This window comes from Carcharodon carcharias, chromosome 11 (genome assembly GCF_017639515.1).
Source record: "Carcharodon carcharias isolate sCarCar2 chromosome 11, sCarCar2.pri, whole genome shotgun sequence".
Lineage (NCBI taxonomy): Eukaryota > Metazoa > Chordata > Chondrichthyes > Lamniformes > Lamnidae > Carcharodon > Carcharodon carcharias.
In genome coordinates, this window is record NC_054477.1 from 35,471,311 (window position 1) to 35,493,915 (window position 22,605).

The window sequence follows — 22,605 nt, forward strand, 5'->3', positions numbered from 1 at the left end:
AAATATTGTGGCTACAAGAGCAGTTCAGAGACTGGGAATTCTGCAAGTAACTCATATCTTGATTCCCAAAAGCCTGTCCACCATCTATAAGACACAATTCAGGACTATGATGGAATACTCTCCACAACATTCAAGAAGGTCGATACCATCCAGGACAAAGCAGCCCACTTGATCGGCACCACATCCACCACGTTAAACATTTACTCCCACCAATACAAGATGCAATGCAACAACTCACCAAGCCTCCATCGACAGCACTTTGGAAACCTGCGACCTCTACCAGCCAGAGAGACCAGGGCAAAAGACACATGGAAACATCACCACCCTCAAGTTCCATCCAGGCCACACACCATCCTGGCTTGGGACTATATCAACATTCCTAACTGTCACGGTGTTAAAATCCTGGCCAACACCACTGTGAGTGTACCTGCACCGGATGAACTGCAGCAGTTCAAGAAGGCAGCTCACCGCCATCTTCTCAAGGGCAATTAAAGATGGGCAACAAATGTTGCCCTCTCAGCAACACTCATATCCCATGAAAGAATAAGAAAAAAAAAGTTCAATAGAAGATTTAAAAGTATAAGGAGGATTTAGATGGCAAATCTCTCTATGTAAATGACAGGTTTCATTAATTACTGGAAAGCATAACTTCTCTAACACCAAGAACCAATTTAGTACAGTGACTATTTAAATCAATTTATGTTTGTTTGGAAAAAAATGCATTTATAATGAACAAACATGTAAACACCATTAACTTTACTAACACTAAAATTACTCATGAGTGAACCAAGTCAGGATGGTGGGGAACTTGGAGGTGATGGTGTTCCTCAATCCCCTTGTCCTTCTTGATGATGCTGTTTGCAGTTTTGAGAGACTTGCTGCAATGCATCGTGTAGATAATGCACATAGTAAACCTGTCGGTGTTGGAAGGTGTACCAATTAAGCGAGTTGCTTTGTCCTGAATAGTGCCAAGTTTGAGTGTTCTTGCAACTCCAACCCTTCAGGTAGGTGGAGAGTATTCCGTCACAGTCGTGATGTGTGCTTTGTAAGTGGTATAGAGGCTTTGGGGACAGAGGTGAGTCACATGTTGAAAATATCCAATAATGCATTGAGATTGCAAAGAGTTCCTTGGGCATTTCAAACATTGCAAATATATTGCAAGATGGCTTCATAATGACAGAAAGCTATGAATTAGGAAAGAGTAAAAAACCTTCACGTTAAGCCCCCAGTCCAGAGTGGTATTCAGTGCCTGATATATACTGGATGAGCACATTTCACTAATGCCCTCCATAGTAAAATAAAATGCTGATACTCCCTGTCTGAGCTCACACATGAATTAAGGCCACTTCAGAGGAGTGGCTCAACAAGACTGTACAAAATTACATTGTGAAGTTTGGTCACATAATGAATTTCACTGTGGTGTAAATGCTTCAAACTTACAAGTTATATGGATGGAGGCAGCTACAATACTTTCTGGTGGAGAGAAGAATTGCAACTTATTACTTTAAAGTTTACTATACAAAATCCTGTCAGAAGAAATAATAGTAAAAAAATCGCTGATAACCTTCAAAGGAAGTGAACTATTGCAGGAATTCAGTTAACAGGGAAAGTAGGTTGGTTTTACGTTCTGAAGATAAACAGGAGCAGACCTACATAAATAAAATGCCTGTCTGAATCTGATAACATTGCTACATCCAGCAAGCCATATTTTGAAAGGTTATAGTCCATAAATAACTATTGCCTAATCAAAAAAATCTCAGTGATGATAAAATACCAGGTATGTTTCTTGATGAATAATCTTATCAAGATTAAGGGGGAATAGAAATTAGAAAATGGAAGACCAAATAACGGTCAAGCAACAAATGCAGTGGTGGAACAAAGGACTTCAAAGGCCCTGTGAAAACATAATGCCTGATAACACTGAATTTTTTTAAAAGAGTGTGAAATCTAAAAGATACAAACATAAATTTCAGTTTGAAAAGAAGAAAATGTCTCAATAAAGATAAATTGCCATGCCTGTGCTAGTAAACAGATTTGTGCCCAATGATGCCCAACATCACAAAGTCTGCAAATCCAGGTGGGTGTGGAGTGAGGTGAAGAAGAGGGAGGGATATTGGAGGGCTAGCAATCCATGTCAGTTTCACACACTTGCTAGTGTTGGGTTATAAAGCAATAGAGTGATTGCACAAGTGTTAATGATCAGCCCACCCTTTGGCCAGGAAATAGTGAAAAGGTATGGGTCACCTCCTGGAGAAGGCTAAGAGAAGGTAGGCAGGATTGAAGTAACTCTGATTTGGCATGATTAGCGATAGAATCAAGCCAACCCATTATGGCAGTTCTGGTAATGTGATCTCTGAGCCAGGCAGATCATGAGTGCTCTAGCCTAGTCTCTCTTATGCTATAAGTTGCTATAGTGTTCATAACCAAGACCATGCAAGCTTTCCCATGGTTGTTGATCCAACACTACTCTACTACGTAGATACTAATTGTAGAACTATACAGTACCAAGTGGACACAACTCCATTTCCCAAAGTTCTACCAATTTAGGTTCCATCAATAGTCCAAGCTAGCTGGTCAATCATCAATAGCGGCTTAAGAATGCTACAAGTCTCCCAGGCAAGCCTACCAGAGTCGATTAAGTTTCAAACTTCCATCGCCAGCTATGCTCTCTTGGGGCCAACTCTACCCCAAAGAGACACCCTTCTACATTTCCTGCTCTTCTCCAGGGTAATATTCTTCCACTAGTTCCTAGTCAAGGAAAGGCAACTTACCAGTTTTCATCCTTCTATCACTTAATAATCCAAAGCTATATGTGTGAGAGACTCGCATGGCTTGCTGTCTTCTATGTATTTGCCTCTCTCCCTCACTTTACTACAAGATGGTTGATTAGGAAGAGTATTCTAGGATGAGAATCACTGAACACTTAATGCTACCACTGGGCATAACTGTTCAACTTTTTCAAGAAAAGGCAATTGGGATTCACAACATCATGGGCCAGTTAACAGTCTCGCCCGTCAGTCAGATGAGCAGGGGTTTGAGTCCCAATCCTGATTTGAGCATATAATCTAGGTGGATGCTGTGCTTCAGAGGTGCCATCTTTTGACTGGCATGGCAAACTTTTATCTATGTCCCTGTTTAGGTTGCATTCCTCAAAGAACACAAAGTTTTCCCATCTCCCAACTAGTATTAATTCCTCAAACAACATCACCCAAATAGATTGACTGGTCATTCATTTGTGGATTGATTTCAGATTTCCAGTATCCACCGTATTTTGCTTTTATTTATTTGTGGAACCTTGTCATTCATAATTACATAGGCATTGGCCTATGTAGCAACAATGGCCGGAATTTTCCAGCCCCCTTGGCATCGGGGATCGTGGCGGGAGGGGAGCGACAGTATGGCGAGAAGGCCAAAAATCAGTTACACACCGGTGTGAAAGCACAGCAGGATCATCTGATGATGTCCGCCATGATGGAATGTAAATCCCACTGGAGGCTGTCGTGAACCCCGCTTTGCATCCTGCTAATGGGATGCAAAGTAAGGCCCAACTGAAATCGTCCCCCAACACCAGATAAACTAGTATACCGACGGGAAATCATGCTGACCCAGAACACGTATGGACAAGTGTGATATGCAGAAGTTGGGACTTACCATTAAGACGTTGCTCAAATCTTGAACATTGAGGGAGCAGAAGACGCCGGAGCCCTACAGCTACTGGCCCCTGGACGAACACATGCATCGCATGCTGGGTGGATTCTCATGGAAATGGTTCAGCTGTGAAGCAGCTTGCGGAAATTGGGAGGTCTCCGCTGATGTCTCAGGTCTGCTTTGGAACACCATGGTCTTAGCCATGGGCTGATACAGACGATCAGTGAGGGTGGGGAGAGGAAGGTGTACCGGTGGGAGGCAGAGGGGCTGAGTTTGGGAGAGGGGGCGAATGCGTCAGGAAGGGTGAGGTTGGGGGACGACGACAAAAGTGTCAGGGGGCTCGTCATCTGACACGAACCTCACTGCTTCTTCCCCAGCAGTCCTCTGAATGCTGGGGAGCTCGGCTGAACCTGCCTCCTCTTGCTGTGGACACATGTCCGTACGGAAACCACCAGATTGTGAACCCGAGCCTGCTCTAGATCTAGGTCCCACTGAGGTGTGTGTCTCTGTGCTGGTGGAGGGTGTGGGTAAGCACTGTGACGGATCTTCCAGGCTGCTTATTTCCAGCCGTTCAATGGAGGAAGTGTCCTTTAGGCTGGTGGGGAGGACCTGGATGGAGCGGTCGGACTGGCTGGCTGAGGGTGTCGGTCGCTTGGCAGAGCTCCCTGTGGACTGAAGCAGAGATAATTAGTGCATAGCACCAGAGTCACAAGCAGGAGAGAGAGCACTCACAGTTGCGTTGAGAGAGGAGTGATGTGGTACAGGATCATCATGTGGGTATTCACCGCCGACCTCATTGTTGCCACAGACAGTATCAATGTCCTCACCAGTCAGCGTGATAGTGAGTGAGGGGCCTAATGTGGGCCGCTCTACCCCCGGTCTGGGGCCTTTCCCTCCTGTAGTGAGCCAGCTTCTCCTGTATGAAATCAGATGGAGAGTATGAGCAGGGCAAATGAAATGTTTCTGTGGTGAGCGAAGCTATGGACAGGATGAGGACACAAGCTCCAGAGGATATGAGTGTGATGGAGATGTGAGGGTGTGTGAGAGAGTTAGTGGTGTTGTCCCTTGAGGTGTGAGATCCCTGTGGATTTGTGAGTGTGAGAATTGAGTGATGAGGTGGTTGACTTACCCTGGAGGAATGGATGACAGCATTCACCCTCTTCCTGCACTGGATGGCTGACCTCTGTGCTCTGGTGGCACTGATCGCCGCTGCCACCGTCTCGCAGGCCAGATTGGTGACTCTGGTGGACCTCCTGCGGCCAGAGTGGGGTAGAGGACATTGTGGGGGCCTTCCACTGCATTCAACAGGCGCCCTAGAGAGGCTGCCGTCTTCTTTGCTTTCAGGGCCATCTGTCGCCTGCAGCAGTCCTGGTCTTAGACATGAAGTAGGCATGCGCTCTGGTGAGCTTTAAATATGACGCCCGGAGCAAGGAAGCACTCAGATCACGGCATGGCGGGCAAATCCATGCCAGAAATCTGGCGTGTTACCTGTGAATGCATCATTAATGAGCAGGTATGTGCTGGGAATGGGACAATACCGTGGAAAATCCGCCATTGCGACCAGTGGGTAAACGACTTTTTTCCCACCCGCTCCTGCACTTTATGCAAATTTGGAACAATTCTACCCAATGGCTGCACTTCAAAAAAGCAATTGATTGCTGTGCAGTGTTTTGGAAATTTTACATAATCCGTTCAAAGCAGAAAGTTTGGCAGTCAATGATCTTTTCTCATTCCATGCTTCGTTTTTATAATTTTCTCATTCCATGCTTCGTTTTTATAATTTTAAATACAAGCATCTATTTTCTTCACAAAATTAATTCTTCCTTCACTGTTGACATTTCTTGTCTATCCATTAGGAACACTATGGAATATTTGCCAATGGCAAAAGCTCTTTAGAGCATGGAACTGAGCCATAGGTCAAGGAATTTCCAGGTTTCATCACCATATGTGCTAAATTAGCTGATCCAAATCAGGGAAGCAGCAGGGTACTAGAACTGGTTTCAGCATCCACAGGTTAGGAGGAAGAGGTAAGGAAAATCAGGCATGCATTTTCTCTTCATTGCTCTCCCATGGCTACCTACTGAAATGTGCATCAAAGTTAACACTGGTTGAGGACTCAACTTCATGCTTAAAAAGCCTAACACTCACTCTACTGCTCATGTGCTATCAGAGAGCAAATTAGAATCATGCCCCAACTTAAGCTGCCATCTTAAAGCAAAGGGAAAAATTAAAGAAAATGTTCCTAAGGTTACTGAAACATTTATAGGTTGGTAAAAGTTAGCAAATTTGGTTATGTGAGAATAAAATCCTGCTTTTTAAGAATCAAACTCAAGATTAAATGTCCTATTTTTAAAAAAATTACAACAGGGGAAAAAAAGCAGCAAGATTGTTCATCAACATAATCACAAACTAGTTCAGCTGCTGTAAATTAAAGCTGCACTGGCTGGCATTATACAGGGATGTGCAGATTCTAAACAAAAAGCTTGCAATAGAGAGAAAATAAAAATCAGTCCAAAATTAGTATTATCTACACAAGTCCTGCTTGTAGAATTCACAAAAGGCAATCTGAGGACACATTTATGCAACAAAAGTAGTGTTTCTCTTAGCTTTCAGGGAAATAAAAACAAACAGGTTGAGTTGCATTTTTCACACCATTTTGAATTCTACTGAATAATTATTTTCCACAAGTAAGTTTATTATCCATTTTTTCTTCCAGAAGGGTGTGAAAATACAGCATGAAAGATGTTCCTCGTGGTCACAGTACTTAAAAACTTAGTGCATTCTTTTTATTTTAAAAATGACATTTGTACATGAAAACCAATAGTGCCTTTCTTCCGCCAACTGCTATCAAAAACATTGTCAGGAATACTTATTGTATGCCAGAACGAAATGATTCAAGATGACCCATTTTGCTCTCTATTATTTAAATGGAAGCAGCCCATTAATTAACAGGCTTTTGGGTACTATTTTAAGATAGGATGCAAATTAAATCCCCTGGTTTCTAAAAGGCATTTAGCAAAAGGAGATTCCATAACTTTGACTGCTAACACATGCTTAAGGAAATATAAAAAATAGTCACAGTATTTTTTAAACAGCTTGCAGGCTAAACATTTAAACTCAATCTTTTAGGCATTCTGTAATATTGGCCCAGATCTTCTAGTCAGTGTTGGTGAGGGTGCATCTGATGCTGACTCTGATTTAATCTGCCCACTTACCATTTTACTCTGGAGCCTTTGCACCTTCTGGTGCCAGCCCCTGCAGGGATGCAGGGGCAAACAAAGTCAGGAGACAATTTGTTGGATGTAATTCCAGCGCAGTCACATCCACTTTTCTCATCAGGAACTGAAAACATACCCCTTAAGGTCTGTCTTCAGTTCACTGACTTACATTGCTTTTAATAAGGCTGTGAACCCCTACACTGCACAGCCTCACACCTCGACAATGTTCAATCCCATCTCCCTTACTCCCAATATTATTCACCATCCTCCCTCAGCCCCTTGACAATGTTCACCCTTCCTACCTCACCCCCATCATTGTTCAATACCCCTCTCTCACTCATCTGGCATAAACCAAAATCATAAGCCTCCTTGTTCTATTTTATTTTAATCTCTTTATCTTTAGTCATTCAGGGAGCTCCAGCTTTGGATGCCCATCCTTTCCCTCCTGATGAGAATCTGCCTAATATGTATTTGAACTATCTCCTCTTTGAAGGTATCCCACTACATATATACAGTTTTACCTGCCAATCTTTGATTCTAATCCATCTGGGCTAGATCCATTTTTGAACTCTCCTTCAGTTGGGTACTTGAACATTTGCTTTTTCTAGCTCTTTTTCATAATTACTCTAAATCTAATGATATTCCCAAATGGTCCACTTCATTTCCCAGAAAGATCCAGCATTGCTTTCTTCCTCTTTAGGCTAGAAACATAATGATCAAAAAAGTTCTTATTTCAGAAATTCCTCCCTTTCTTTGCCTTTTATGCTATTATTTTCCCAGTCTAAATTAGGATAGTTGAAATGCCCCAATATCAATACTCAAAAGTTCTGATATACTTCTGCAGTTTGGCTGCAAATTTGCTCTTCTAACTCTTTTCCATTATTGGATGTTCTATAGTATACACACAGCAGCATAACAGCTCCTCCATTGTTTCTTTATTGTAACCAAAATAGATTTTGCTTTTAAGTCCTCATGTGCATCATCCCTTTTTGTCGTTTTGCTATCCTGTCCCAAAATTTAAGCGAAGAGTTACAATAGCATCCTTGGGCATGAAAATGATATTCTAGACTTTGATGTACTGAACTTCAAAGTCAAGAGTAACCATCCATTGTAGCAGTAGCTATACAGAACAAAATGTTCCACATCAGATTCTAGTCTATGCTGACTAAGTTCATCTTAGCAAGGGCAGTAGATAAGGTATGTAGCAAATGTATCTCCTTTATTCAAACAGGGAGGGAAACGGAAAGCAGGAAACTATAGGCCAGTTAGCTTAACACCTGCAATAGGGAAAATGTTAGAAGCTATTACTAAAGATGTCATAGCAGGGCACTTAGAAAAGTTTAAGACAATCAGACAGAGTCAACTTGGCTTTGTGAAAGGGAAATCATGTCTAACCAATTTATTGGAGTTCTTTGAAGGAGTCACAATGGCTGTGGATAAAGGGGAACCGGTGAATGCACTGTACTTAAATTTCTAGAAGGCATTTGATAAGGTGCCACATGAAAGGTTATTGCAAACAAACAGCTCACGGTGCAGGGGGTAACATACTGACATGGATAGAAGATTGGGTAGCTAACAGGAAACAGAATAGCCATAAATGGGTTCTTTTCTGGTTGGCGGGATGTAACAAGTGGTGTGTCACAGGGATCAGTGCTGGGCCTCCACTTTTTACAATTTATATAGATGTTTGGATGAAGGGACAGATGGTATATTTGCTAAATTTGCTGACGACACAAAGATAGGTAGAAAAGTAAGTTGTGAAGAGGACGTAAGGGGGCTACAAAGTGACATGGATAGGTTAAGTGATGGGCACATACCTGGCAAATGGAGTATAATGTGGGAAAATGTGAAATTGCCCCATTTTGATAAACATGATTTTAAAAAAAGCATATTATCTAAATGGTGAGCGATTACTGAGATCTGAGATTCAGAGAGATCTGGGTGACCTAGTGCAGGAATCACAAAAAGTCATTATGCAAGTACAGCAAGTAGTTAGGAAAGGGGAATTAAATACAAAAGTAGGGAGTTATGCTTTATTTGTACAGGGCATTGGTGAGACCACATCTGGAGTATTGTGTACAGTATTAATCTTATTTAAGGAAAGATGTAAATCTATTAGAAGCAGTTCAGAGTAGGTTTATTAGGCTAATACAAGGAATGGGCAGTCCGTCTTATGAGGAAAAGTTGGACAGGTTAAGCTTGTACGGACTGGAGTTTAGAAGAATAAGAGGTTGATTGAAAACTTTAAAATCCTGAGGGGTTTTGACAGGGTGGATGTGGAGAGGATGTTTCCTTTTGTGGGAGAATCTAGAACTAGGCATCACTATTTAAAAATAAGGGGTCATTCATTTAGACAGAGATGAGGAGAATTTTTTTCTCTCAGAGGGTTGTGAGTCTTTAGAACTCTCTTCTTCAAAAGGCGGTGGAAGCAGAGTCTTTGAATATTTTTAAGGCAGTAGTGATAGATTTTTGATTAACAAGAGGGTAAAAGGTTATCGGGGGTAGGAAGGAATGCGGTGTTGAGATTACATTCAGATGAGTTGGCACTAAGTTGGTATGGAGAGTGAGGGGCCATGGGAAGTTGGTGGGGGCATAGGTTGGCAGAGAGTGTATGGAGGCCATGGGGGGGCTCGGTGGGGCCATAAGGTGGCATGAGTTGGCATGGATGGGGCATGGAGAGTGTGTGTGGGGGTTGAGGGCTGGAGGGCTATTTTACATTTTTCTGTTTGGTTTTTGAAACTTCGATACAGTGTCAGTGCACCAAGACAGGCCTTTTGCTCAGCCTGCCTCCGCACCTGGCATCCTCTGCACTCATTCCAGGATCACCCGGCCCAACTCCCAGGGAACCCTGCCATCCTGGAAAGAACATCCGACACTCTGGGCCACTTTCTTCCAAGCTAGGTTTGCAGAGCCAGGGAATGTCGCGACCACACTCCAAACCCAGGAGCCAAATCCAGACCTCAGTGTTGGACTCACAAAGGAACAATATGTAATTGGTTATATAGGGCTGCTAGTGGCTTTAGACCCATGCCCCAGCATGCGCCATGCCTTCAAATGAGCAGGGAAGCATATAACAGACTCAACTGTTGAGAAGCTAATAAACATCTCTTGAATTCACATGAAGGCAATTTTCCCTTTGCAATCAATTTTAAATATATTTTATTTGGTTTGTATGTGTTGCTGTACAAAATCATAAATCATCCTCATAGCATTCTGATTTGTGAATTCGCCATTTAAAAGTCAATGGTTCAAAAGCATTTGGAAAAATAAATACTGGTAGCATTGATGCTGCACAGGAAAGCTGTTAGATGTAGATTTATTATAAAATGACTTATTATCATTAATATCACAGATGAACATTTAAAAAATTGAATATTTTACCATTTGGAATTCACAGCATATTGAAGAGTAATATTAATTATTTGTCGTTCTCAGTGCCCTTATCAGCAATGAAACCTGTATCCAATAAATGGCGCATGCAGTAACACCTGCTGAACGCATATGTTCAGCTTTCACATACTCCTAAAAAAAACCACAAAACCATCAGGACCTGTTGAGTTTGACTGAGACAGTCTCAGATATGTTGAAGCAAAACTTTCTGCTTTGGATCTGACTCAAATAATGTTATAAGCCTACTATTTGAAGTCAGGTTTAATGTGAGAAAGGAGCAGGTCTTAAAACTCAGAAATGTCATCTGACATTATTTCTGAGGGTAGAATGGGTGAGTTTGGGAATCAATGTTGCATTTCAACAAGGCAACTTTCCAATTAGATCTTTACTTAGTTCACACTGTAACCACATAACTCAATTAGCCTAAAATAACAAAAATGGTGGAAAATATTCAGCAGATCAGGCAGTATCTGTGCAGATAAATAGAATTAACATTTCAGGTCGATTATCTTTTTCACTTCAGTGCACCCTGAGATTGTCAGAAGAAAAAGCATGAGAATTCTTCCACTACCTCTGCTGTGTAGTAATTCATGTCGGAAAACACATGTTCATGTCAACCGAGGAGAAGATCAAACACCGTTCTGATATTCCCCACAGTTGAATAGTTTGTCAATACTTACTGTGAACGTTTACATATGAACAGTAGTGCCTTGGATGAGCTATCAAAATATGACTTGCATTCATGCAACCGCACCCCAGCAAAGGGTTAATGCATTTTGATGAGCAAGATGAGAAAAACAAGCAACAAATATTATAAAACTGCACCATGCCACTATAATAAGTACTGTATTACAGCAGTGACAGTAAAGATTTAAAGCACAGCATGAGCATTAAAAGAGGTACTTGATGGCCACTTAAAATAATGACCAATTTGTAAAAAGTAGCTGATTGTTTTACTTTGACTCAATCATTATTTACATCCCTCAAACTTCATTGTGAACATTACAGGGCAGTTCAAATAAATGCAATTATGCAACTGCTTTCAGATCAAGATGAAGCAACAGGAGAGCGTTGGGTGTGCACTGAAAAAGCAATAATGAGGTTTGGAAGTCAGGCACTGATCGTCATGAGGCAAGTAAATGTAAGGCTGCCTGTTGTAGTACCATAGTCTCAGTAAGCTAGGATATGCTAGTGTTTTCGATAAAGTGTAGTGTAACATCAACTTGGCAGAGAGTAAAGGTTCAAGAATGCCTAAGCAATCTCTTGAACACTTTTATGTTGGAGTTGTTTTTGTGTTAGGTGTAAGTCTATGCTTTCATATTAAAAATTAACTGGCTGAGGCAGTGATCAATGTGCATTCATCTTTGTAGGCAGTCCATATGGTGCAACATTGTGCAGTCAGCTGTCTAACTTAAACCTGCTGGTCATGCACTGCACTTTAAAGATACTGGGCCAACACTGACATTGCACAGAAATCACCACAAAAACAAGACAAAGATGTGTAGCTACAATAAATTAATCAATTCAATATAATCAGACTTTCTGGAATAATGCTATTTCCTTTCAGACTAGACATATCACAATAGCCACAGTTTCATTTCTAATCTCTGCCAAGTTAGCTGATCCTAGCTGGGGAAATACTTGGGGTACTGCCATTCCAAAATTTTTATCCTCCCTTGAAGTTACTTGTGATCCCTTTAGGGACTGCTGGTTTGGTTGCTCAAGATGTGATACAATTAAGCAGAAGTTGCATATTGCAAGCTCCGCCTATTTGTACACAAATTTTAATCGGGGTCATACAATTAGTGTGGGGTACCCTCTATGTACATGCAAGGCACCCAACACTTGTTTCTAGAGAGTGCCCTGGACACTTAAAAAGTCACCAGCTTCCAGTTTAGCATCTGACACATTTTTGAGCCAAATTATGCGCAGAAGATCGTAAGGCAAAACTCATCCCCTCGGCTCTCATGCTTCACTTTGCAACGAAAAGACCAGTGAAACCAGGTTTAATTTCTCCTCCAGCAGAACAAATAACAACAATTTTTAAAAAAGCAAATTCATATGAGATTTACAGGCCACAGGAGAAGTGAGGCATAAACCCACAATCTTCTGACTAGAAGACAACAGTGCTATTACTGAACTGAGGCTCAGTAGTATTAAAGTATTTAGGACCTCCCCTGCTGTATAGTTAGCAGAACAGGATAGCTCTGCACTAACCAATGAATCAAAAGTACAACCTAATAGAGGTTTATTACTTTTATTTTGATCAGGTTTGCCAAGAACCCATAACTTTGGTCCCAATTACAAACTTTGGTGGCAAATTAAAATAAACTCACCCTCTTCTGGTCTTAGCTTTAATACTAAGCAGATTCTGGTGGTGGGATGCATAAATACCATTCTAGAGTACAAATCCACTTTTGATCTATGAATGTCAGCACCAGAAGAAAAGAGCATAATGGTATAGTGGGTGAACTTCGGGGAAACTGAAGTTGAACGGAAAATTACAACGGCTGTTGTTGTGTGCTCTGGGTTTACCACATCTAAACATGTAACCATGATAATACAATGCTGCAAAATAGTTCACATAAGAATATAGCTTTTTCATTCCTTCACATTTGTTGTTATTTGGTAAAAATACAGTGCACCCCTGCACATATTAACATTTCTGAAAATTCCAAAATTCATAGACAATAAATGTAGCAAGGCACTGTAACTACTTAAGTTTATAAGATTTAAGAAGAGCAATAGAATTCATTTAATTCCAGGTCGAAACCGTTGCTCTGTGCATTTGATGGGATTTTCTTCAAGATAAAATAGTATTTTAAGATAACACTATTTGAAAATTTCAATTTAAAGATTCCATTCTGACTTTGACTTGGTAATCTGATTCTTTCCTGCTAACATGCAGCTGAAGGACGAGTACCTGTACAGCAAATCCTATACAAATAGTGTGACATATTATGAAACTGCAGGCCAGTTATATTATAGGGAAATTGCTGGAATCTATTATTAAGGAAGTTACAGCGGGACACTTAAAAAATCTCAATGCAATCAGGCAGAATCAACATGGTTTTGTGAATGGGAAATCATGTTTAACTAATTTATTGTTTGTTACTTCCTCAAAGAACTCCAAACTGGGTAAAGGGGAACTTGTGGATGCACTGCACTTATATTTCCAGAAAGCATTTGCGAAGGCACCATATCAAAGGTTACGATGTAAAATAAGAGGTCAAGTTGTAGGGGATAGCTCAAGTTGTAGGGGATAGCATTTTAGCATGGATAGAGGATTGGTTAACTAACAGGAAACAGAGAGTAGGCATAAATGGGTAATTTTCGAGTTGGCAGGATGTGACGAGTGGAGTGCCACGGTGATCAGTGCTGAGGCCTCAACTATTTACAACTTATATCAATGACTTGGATGAAGGGACTGAATGTATGGTTGCTAAATTTGCTGATGACACAAAGGTAGGTAGGAAGGTAAGTTGTGAAGAGGACACAAGGCGTATGCAAAGGGATGTAGGTAGGTTGAGTGAGTGGGCAAAAATTTGGTAGATGGTGTATTTTGTGGGAAAATGTGAATTTGCCCACTTTGGCAGGAACAATACAAAAGCAGCATATTATTTAAATGAAGCGAGATTGAAGAACTCTGAGGTATGGAGGGATCTGGTTGCCCTGGTACATGAATCACAAAAAGTTAGCAAGCAATTTGGAAGGCAAATGAAATCTTGATGTTTATTGCAAGTTGTACAAGGCATTGGTGAGACCATACTTGGAATACTGTGTACAGTTTTGGTCTCCTTATTTAAGAAAGGATATAAATGCATTAGCAGTTCAGTGGAGGTGCACTCGACTGGTGCCTGGGATCTTAGGAGGAAAAGTTGGACAGGTTGGGTTTAGAAGAATATGAGATGATCTTACTTGAAACAAGAAAGTTCCTGAGGGAACTTGACAGGGTAGATGCTGAGAGAATGCTTCCCCTTGCAGGAGCGACTAGAACAAGGGAACACAGTTAAAAATAAGCAGTCCCCCATTTAAAATGGAGATGAGAAGAATTTTTTTTCCCCACAGTGGGCCTCGGGTCTTTGGAGCTCTCTTCCCTAGAGACCTTGCCTCTCAAATAGCTTTAAGGCAGAGGTAGATAAGTTCTTGACTAACAAGGAAGTCAAATGGTATAGGGGATTGGCAGGAAAGTGGAGCTCAAGACACAATCAGAGTAGCCATGATCTTATTTAATGGCAGAGTAGGCTCGAGGGCCCGAATGGCCTACTCCTGCTCCTAATTCAGATGTTCATATAAAAATGACTATCATTTTCACACTTCATATTGACTGCATTTCCAAAAGCACTGATATTGTGCTTCTGGTTTCAATTAATCTCAGTATGAAACTAATAAGAAAATCCATAGTGCAGAAAGATAATGGTTGATTTCACAGGGCTGTAAGAAAGTAACAAATAACTTAATTTACAGAATAAATTAGTATTTTCTGTTAAACCCCGAGGAGCTTATTGGTTAATATATTACTCAAGCATTTCATTCAACCACTCCCAATAGCTTATCTTCTTTGGAATATTATCTGAGTTTGGAAATAAGAATTGTAATCAGTAGTTGACAGCTACGCTAAAGGTAAAAAAATATATCCACTGCAAGCTAGTAGAGGTCTGATAATCTGTAGATTACTGTACTTAATCTCTGTTTCAGTAAAATCTGATGAAGCCAACCATGGATGCATACATTCATTTTTTTCTTTGCTACTACAGTTAACAGTTACAAAGTCCAGAACCAGCCATTGCAGAAATATGAAACAAATGAATTTTGGAAGGTGAGTGGTTTTCACAGAAACAGCAGATAGATAAAACCTACTTTCAAATTGATGCAGTGACATGGGTCTTGCACAACTCTGATCTAAATTTGCCAGATTTGTTACAAGCAGTAGTCTGGAAATTTTTTACCCTTTTCACCCTGTCTCCTTTAATGCTGGTCTTAGCAAATCTTTCTGTTTTAAGATGGTACAAACAACAAGATAGGCACTTCAAAAATCAGCAGCTCTATGCCTACAGTGGTTGGGGATTTGTCACAATTCAAATCAGAAAGAGCCTACCTATTTCAACAACTATTTATGATTTGTCCAGTCACTTTAAGTTTGATTACTGCAAATGCTGGAAGGGAATCTTTATTATTTAGATTTAGTTGTTGCTACTAATTCATCATCCACATATTGAAGCAAATGCAAACCTTCAATTCAAAGGCATTATGCTTTCTGCAAATGCGTTCATATTACATTGAAAGCAGAAACCATTTAATATATTCTGATGCTCTGTTTCAAAGGTAAATTAAGTCAAAGCAATGAGTTCAGGTCTAGAGTTGGGATTAAGATGAAGAAACTCGAACCTGAATTTGATAAACATTGTTCAGCTATGAAACACACTGCATTTTCTATATTCCAGATTTAAACCCTAAAAAAGTACTAACAGCATATTCCATATAACAAGACCCAGCTCAAGTTATATTGTACTTACAGTTACATCTAACCCCCAAAGTAATCCCTATCACTTGTGTTGCTATGTGAAAACTTATGCAAAAGTATAACAAAATGTCACATCTGTGTCAGTTTTGTACTTGAGAAGGTAGAAGTTAAAAGTTCTAAAGATGAACCTGCTGTAGTCATTTTCCATTACTAGGTTTTTTTTCTTGTAATAAACATGATTTGAAGTCACACGTTCTGACAAAGTGCTATTGTTCTGCTAACTGAATACTATTCTTATCAGAGGAGAGGTGAGAGGAGCTGCACTGAATATTAAAGCAGCACAAAAACAAAAATACCTGGAAAAACGCAGCAGGTCTGGCAGCATCTGCGGAGAGGAGCACAGTTAACGTTTCAAGTCCGAATGACCCTTCAACAGAACCAAGTAAAATTAGAAGAGAGGTGAAATATAAACTGGCTTAAGGGAGGAGTGGGACCAGAAGAGCTGGATGGAGGGCCAGTGACAGGTGGAGATAACCAAAAGATGTCACAGACAAAAGGACAAAGAGGTGTTGAAGGTGGTTATTATCTAAAGGAATGTGCTAATTAAGGGTAGAAAGCAGGACGAGCAAGGTACAGATAGCCCTAGTGGAGGTGGGGTGGGGGGAAAGGGATCGAAATAGGCTAAAAGGTAGAGATAAAACAATGGAATGAAATACACTTAAAAATAATGGAAGTAGGTGGGAAAAGAAAAATCTATATAAATTATTGGAGAAAACAAAAAGGAGGGGGAAAATCGGAAAGGGGATGGGGATGGAGGAGAGAGCAGCATTTGACTGAGTGAGCAGCCAAGGAACTCCACCAAATCTGAAGTTAATGGGAGTTGAAGGGAAAACTCCAGTGACTGGAGTCTTAAGCAACGCAATGGAAATTTATCATGGTTGTTGGAGGTCATTCAACATACCCTCAGGACATTGCTGTGTGAGTTCCTCACAGAAATGTCCTCTGCCCAACCCTCTTTAGCTACAATATCATAAACCTCAACTTCAAGTCTGGAGTGAGGCTGTTCAATGACAATTCTGAGATATCCAGCTCCCTTCACAATTCCTCTGATCGTAAACAGCCCTTGTCAGCCTCCAGCAGGGTCTGGACACAATTCAGGCTTGGACTGACAAGTGGCAGCTAAGATTTATACTACATAATTACCAGGTAATGACCATTTTAAACAAGAGGAATCCTAGTCTTATCTCTGCTTACCTTTCAAGGCACCACCACTTCTAACATCCAATAACATCTTGAGGATCACCAATGACCAGAAATTTACCTGGACCAGCCAGATTCACAATTTGTCTATAAGAGTTGAGGCTGGGTGATCTACCATGACGGGCTCACCTTCCGACTACTCAACATGTGTATATCATCTACAAAGGCTCAAATGGTGAGCGTGATAGAATTCTCATCACTCACTTGAGTGGGTGCAGTTGCAGCTACACTCAAACTTGACATTTTTTAAATTCATTTACGGACTGTGGGCATCACTGGGTAGGCCAGTATTTGTTACCTATCCCTAATTGCCCTTGAGAAGGTGGTGGTGATGAGCTGCTTTCTTGAACCGCAGCAGTCCACATGGTGTAGGTACACCCATAGTGCAGTTAGGGACTGAGTTCCTGGATTTTGCTCGATTGGCTCCCCAACTACTGAAATCATGATACACTCCCTCATCACCAACACTGTAGCAGCAGTTTCTTCACTTCTAATAGGATGCACTGCAGAAACTAACCAAGTTTCACTGAATCAGACAGCACAGAAGGAGACCATTTGTCTGGCTTACTGTGCCTGTGTCAGGTGCTTGAAAGAGCTATCAAATATGTCAACAGCACCTCCTTTGCTTAGTGAGCCAACCACCAGATGTACAGTAAATATAATGTTGTGGTAACCTTTAAATTTCTCTTCCAAGTCCATACCAACCTGATGGGCATATGCTGTCGTTCCTTCATTTGCTGCTTGGCCAATGTCGTGGAACTCCCTAACCACCACTGTACGAGTACTATCACTACAGGAACTACAAGGAGATAAAGGAGAGGGCCTACCAACCCCTTCCCATGGTAACCAGGGATAGGTCATAAACGTGGCATGGCCAGGACACCCAAACCCTAAGAACAGATAAAAATCTATGAGGACATAATGGTCAGGATGAATTCCTTAGTTCCAGAATCATAATAAGAAAATTAATAGGTGATTTGGAAAGGTAGGCTAGTTAAAAAATTGATATTCTCCTGCCCAAAACATTACTAGGCCATTATGTGAAAGTATGTAGAACTGCCTCAAATAAATCTGTTTCTGTCTGTCTGGTCTTTGGTGCTTTGGGACTTGCCCCACTGATGAATGTGGCCACATGAACTAATGGCAGCAAATCACAGCAATTGACAACATCACTCCCACTCCATGCTTCCAGAGGAATTCATTCTGTCTACCCCACCATCAGGAGTGCCACTAGCCCTGATTTAATGTACCAAACTGCCAAAGTCAAGTAAGCCCTCAGCAACAGTACCAAGGTATAGAGACAGCCTTCGACCCACAAGCTTTTGTGATTGAAGGTGACCAACTTCATCCAGCCTTCTTAGAAGAAACACAGATTATAGTGCACAAGAATTCTTATCGGAAATTCAGAGAAATAATGACATGCAATAGAACATATCTTTAAAAGGGCGGAATGAAACACAAGATGGAACCCCCAATAGCCTCCATGAAATAAGTGGCCAGGAAATGTAATACACTACTTACTTTTCTGATTGAAGCTTAGTAGTTTTAATGATTAGGTCTTGTGTCTGTTCCTTTGCTAGCTGGAAAAGAACACAGAAAAGATGTGTTTTGCTGTTAGATACCTGAGAAAAGTCAAATACATCTTCAAATAACATATCAATAATTCTTATACAAATAGATATTTTACTCATATCACTTATACAAATCTAAGTCAAGAATGAAAATTACATTCAACACATTTGATTTTTCCAGCCAGTACAGTTTTAACCTTCTCCCTACTCCCATCTCCTCTCAAGGGGAGGCAACAGGTAACCTGCTCCCAGGCTTATATGAGTGGCATTCTGAAAGTTGAACAAGGAGGTTATGTCAGAGCAACCCAAGATGACTGTCTTCCAAATTTGGCAAAGCAACTACTGTAATCTCCAACCAGCAACAGCAACATGGATAAAAATAGAAAATCATCCTGTGGAGTTATGGCAGGTTCCCACGTTCTATTACTCGGCACTCCTCACAGCCCCCTTCCCCCTCCAAACCCCACTTTCTGTTCTGTGTAGGAAATCACTTACAATGGCACTTTCAAGTTCCCAACTGCTTAGCCTTTGGCCCTCCATTCGTTTTGACATATCTGCTCAACTAAACCTTCACCTCCACCTTTAATCTCCTTGTCCTCACCAATACTAATACACTCTCCCTATCTATTCCTCATGGTACAATCTGTTTCTTAGCTCCCTGAGACCCAAGGAACACAGACTTGAATATGTGGTTTAGCCTAGAACATCGTAGAGTGCAGTTATAACAACCAACTTCTCTTCGCAACAAATCATCTTTTTAAACCAGTCTCCCATGGCTGCTCCACCATGATTGCTAACAAAAGTCGTTCATGGACTTCTTTGTCACTAAGATTGAGACCACCTGTTCAGCTACTTCTGCTGCTTCCCTCCTTTCCTCTAGTGCACCAAGGCAAAATTCCCCTCAAGTCATTGAACATTCATTAATAGTTATCTCTTAAATGAGGCTCACAACATCTTACTGTAAAGGTTAGGGGAATAAGCTGAAGTATTTTCTTATCATATTTTGAAACAAGAATAGTCTGCCTCTGTTCATTTGCAGACTGAACCACTCAGTAAAGCTACACTGGCCAACAAAGTGGTTCCATGAGCCCAAATTGCATATTCCCTCCAGTTCTGGGATTTCTTATATTCCTCAGTTTATTCAACCCACCATTAAGTGGTCGTCAGCCTCAAGTTTTGGAATTCCCTCTCTAAATCTGTCCATTTCTCCACCTCCTTTAAGACACCTATTAAACACTATCTCTGTACCCTGCTTTATGTCACCTGTACTAATGCTGCCTTATCTGGCTCATGTCAATTTGTGTCTGATTATACACCTGTAAAGTGCCTTGGGATGTCTTAACATGTTAAATGCGCTATATAATTGCAAGTTATTGTTGAATGTTAAGCAAATGTGAAACAATACATTTCAAGTAAAGAAAGTACTCTGAATCTTGTTTGTTTCTTAAGTGTAAATTTATATTTAGTCACAATGTACTCCTCTGAAACAGATGGAATCCATAACCAATGTACACATGTACTGTTGGTTGGCTGGCAGAGAATGCTCTCCTGCTTTAATGTCATCATAGTCTTGTAAACGTCATCAGGTAATGGCAAGCATCTGCCAACCCTCACCCAAACCACAAAATGCCACAGCATACATATCACATGAAAATAGAAAAGTTAACAGTAGTCAATATTTATCAGGCTTGCTGCATAATATCAATCCAGCCATGTTCCTATGCATACTGTGAGAGGTGTAGATTTCTTACAGCTTACCTTTAAACGGCTGGTCATATCCTGGCAGCAGGCACTCATTGCTTGGACATCTTCATGAACACCCTCTAGTTCCTACAAAAAAGTGAAATCAACATGCCATTTACATAATAAAAGCAAAATATTACACATGTTGGAAATCTGAAAAACAGAAAAAACTGGAAAAACTCAGCAAGTCTGGAAGCATCTGTGAATCAGTTCTGAAAAGGAATCACATTGGACTTGAAAATTTACTTTTCTCTCCTCAGTTGCTACCAGACCTGCCATTTTACATAGTTTACATAAAGGAGATAGGATTTATCTTTCTGCTCAAAATAAAGTTATACTTTGGTTAACGGCATAACTGGGTATAAAAGTATCACACTGCTGTGGGAATTGGATGACGGGCAATGCCTTGTCATCGAGGATAAGGAAAGATTGGACAGAAACTCATCGCCTAAAGCAGTATTAACAGAGGTCTAGAATCACATTGTCCACTAGTGGTGCCTGGCTTAGTGAAACCAAAAACCACCTGCATTTATGCAAAGGTTGCTGTCTAAGACCTTTCTGCCATAGTGCACTGAGGGGCTGGGAATTGTTTAGACCCCTCGGGCTATACAACTCACAATGAATGAATGTAGTAAAAACTAAATTTATCATAATTGTATTGAAGCAACTCAGAGTGCAACATGATGTATATCGATAACTCCAATACCACTGCACTGTCTGACAGTCTGTAATGACCATATTGAAATAACTGTAATATTCATTGATTGTGTTGAAGCACCTCGTGATCCATGTGTTAAAGTTGAATATGATTGTACTTTTTGTGTTGGCCATTTAGAAATGTTTTGTAGTGATCTTTCAGATATTTTATGAATAAAGTATATTTTTCAAAAAAAAACATTATTAAAGTAATAAAGTGTCTTAAAGTACTGCACAGAGACAAAAGCAAAGGCTCAGTGATAGTTGCAGTAGAAGTGGCCAAACCATAACCAAAGAGGTAAGATTTGAGGAGGCTTTTGAAGATGGTGAGAGAAATAGCAAGGTAGAGGGATATAGGTCACAGTAATGGATCAAGGTGTCTGAAGTCTCCACCACCAAGGATAAGTTAGAGGGATGGAAAAAGGAGTGTAAAAAGAGATTCAAGTCAGAGAAGCAGAGCGCATGCATTGCTACATGGCGCTGAACCAATTTTTTTTTAGGGAGCAACACAATTCAGGACAAGAATTTTGAATTAAATGTACTCTAGGATAGGAAAAAAATCCAGGCAAAGTGGAATGGGACTAACTGAATACTCTTTCAAAAAGCGGCAAAGGCATGATGCTGAATGGCCTTCTGCGCTGTAAAATTCTAAGTAGAGCCAATGGACAGCCTAATGGCAAGTACAAGTGTGCCTGATGAGCAGTTCTTAATGCAGAATAGGATGAAAGAAATAACAAGTTGAGTTGTGTAAGTTGGAGTTTGCATAAGAAGTAGTTTAGGAGGCCAACAAGGGGAGAGTTGCAAAAGCTGAACAGCAGAAGGTGGCTTAGGGGACCAAGCGGGACATGGTGCAATGAGAAGGAGAAATGGGAAGTGTTGAAAAGAGGAGCAAGGCAGAAACAGGGAGGGGGGGGGGTGTGGAGGGCAGAATTAAACTGAAAACAATTAATAGAAAAGACAGTGAAGTTCCCAGGTACAAAATGAAATAAAATGTACATGGAGGTTGTCAGAAAATGAAACTTCCCTTCCAACTCAAGTCAACAGTATATGGTGTCTGTGTATATATCATATATACACATTATTTATTACTATTAAACAATGGTCACAGAAGTTCTTACCATGCTGTAAGTTCTTGACAGGATTCATATAATAAGCATTTCTCAGTTGCACTTTTATGGCTTACAACATGTTCTAAACTCCATGTATAATTAAGATTGTAACAACTTGCTGGTATCCACCACCTCCATCCAACCATTTCTAGTTAATAATTACTCTATCAGATAACTTTTAGAATAATGCTGCGATTGTATATCACATTATTGTAAATCCTTCCTGCTCCCCATGGCAGCTGCAGCAACAGCCATATGTACACACAGGTGAAAACAAAACTGCTCCAGAACTCTCTATTGAGGCTCAAGAAAATTAGAAGTATAAGTTATGTACACTCTTCAAGCCCTCTACTCTACAGCTGCATGAAAAGAGGTACAAAAAAAAATTCTTAAATTCAAACATGATGAGATACACAAAACATGAAACCTTGATCTGTTTATTATGAGATTTTATTCAGAATAAGACTGCCATTAAAACTGTAAACACCAAAAAATGTCCTAACTTT

The 22,605-nt window shown here is 40.5% G+C and overlaps 1 protein-coding gene across 2 annotated transcripts in view; it reads right to left on the reverse strand.

Moving 5' to 3' along the window:
* Nucleotides 1–22,605, reverse strand: part of cog6 (component of oligomeric golgi complex 6) — a 135,792-nt gene that overhangs the window by 92,059 nt on the left and 21,128 nt on the right. For both annotated transcript variants that reach the window (XM_041198511.1, XM_041198510.1), the window contains 2 exons: nt 20,310–20,381; nt 18,502–18,560 (listed from right to left, as the gene is read on the reverse strand). In XM_041198511.1, the coding sequence (XP_041054445.1) occupies nt 18,502–18,560; nt 20,310–20,381 (131 nt within the window). The remainder of the gene's footprint in view (nt 1–18,501; nt 18,561–20,309; nt 20,382–22,605) is intronic.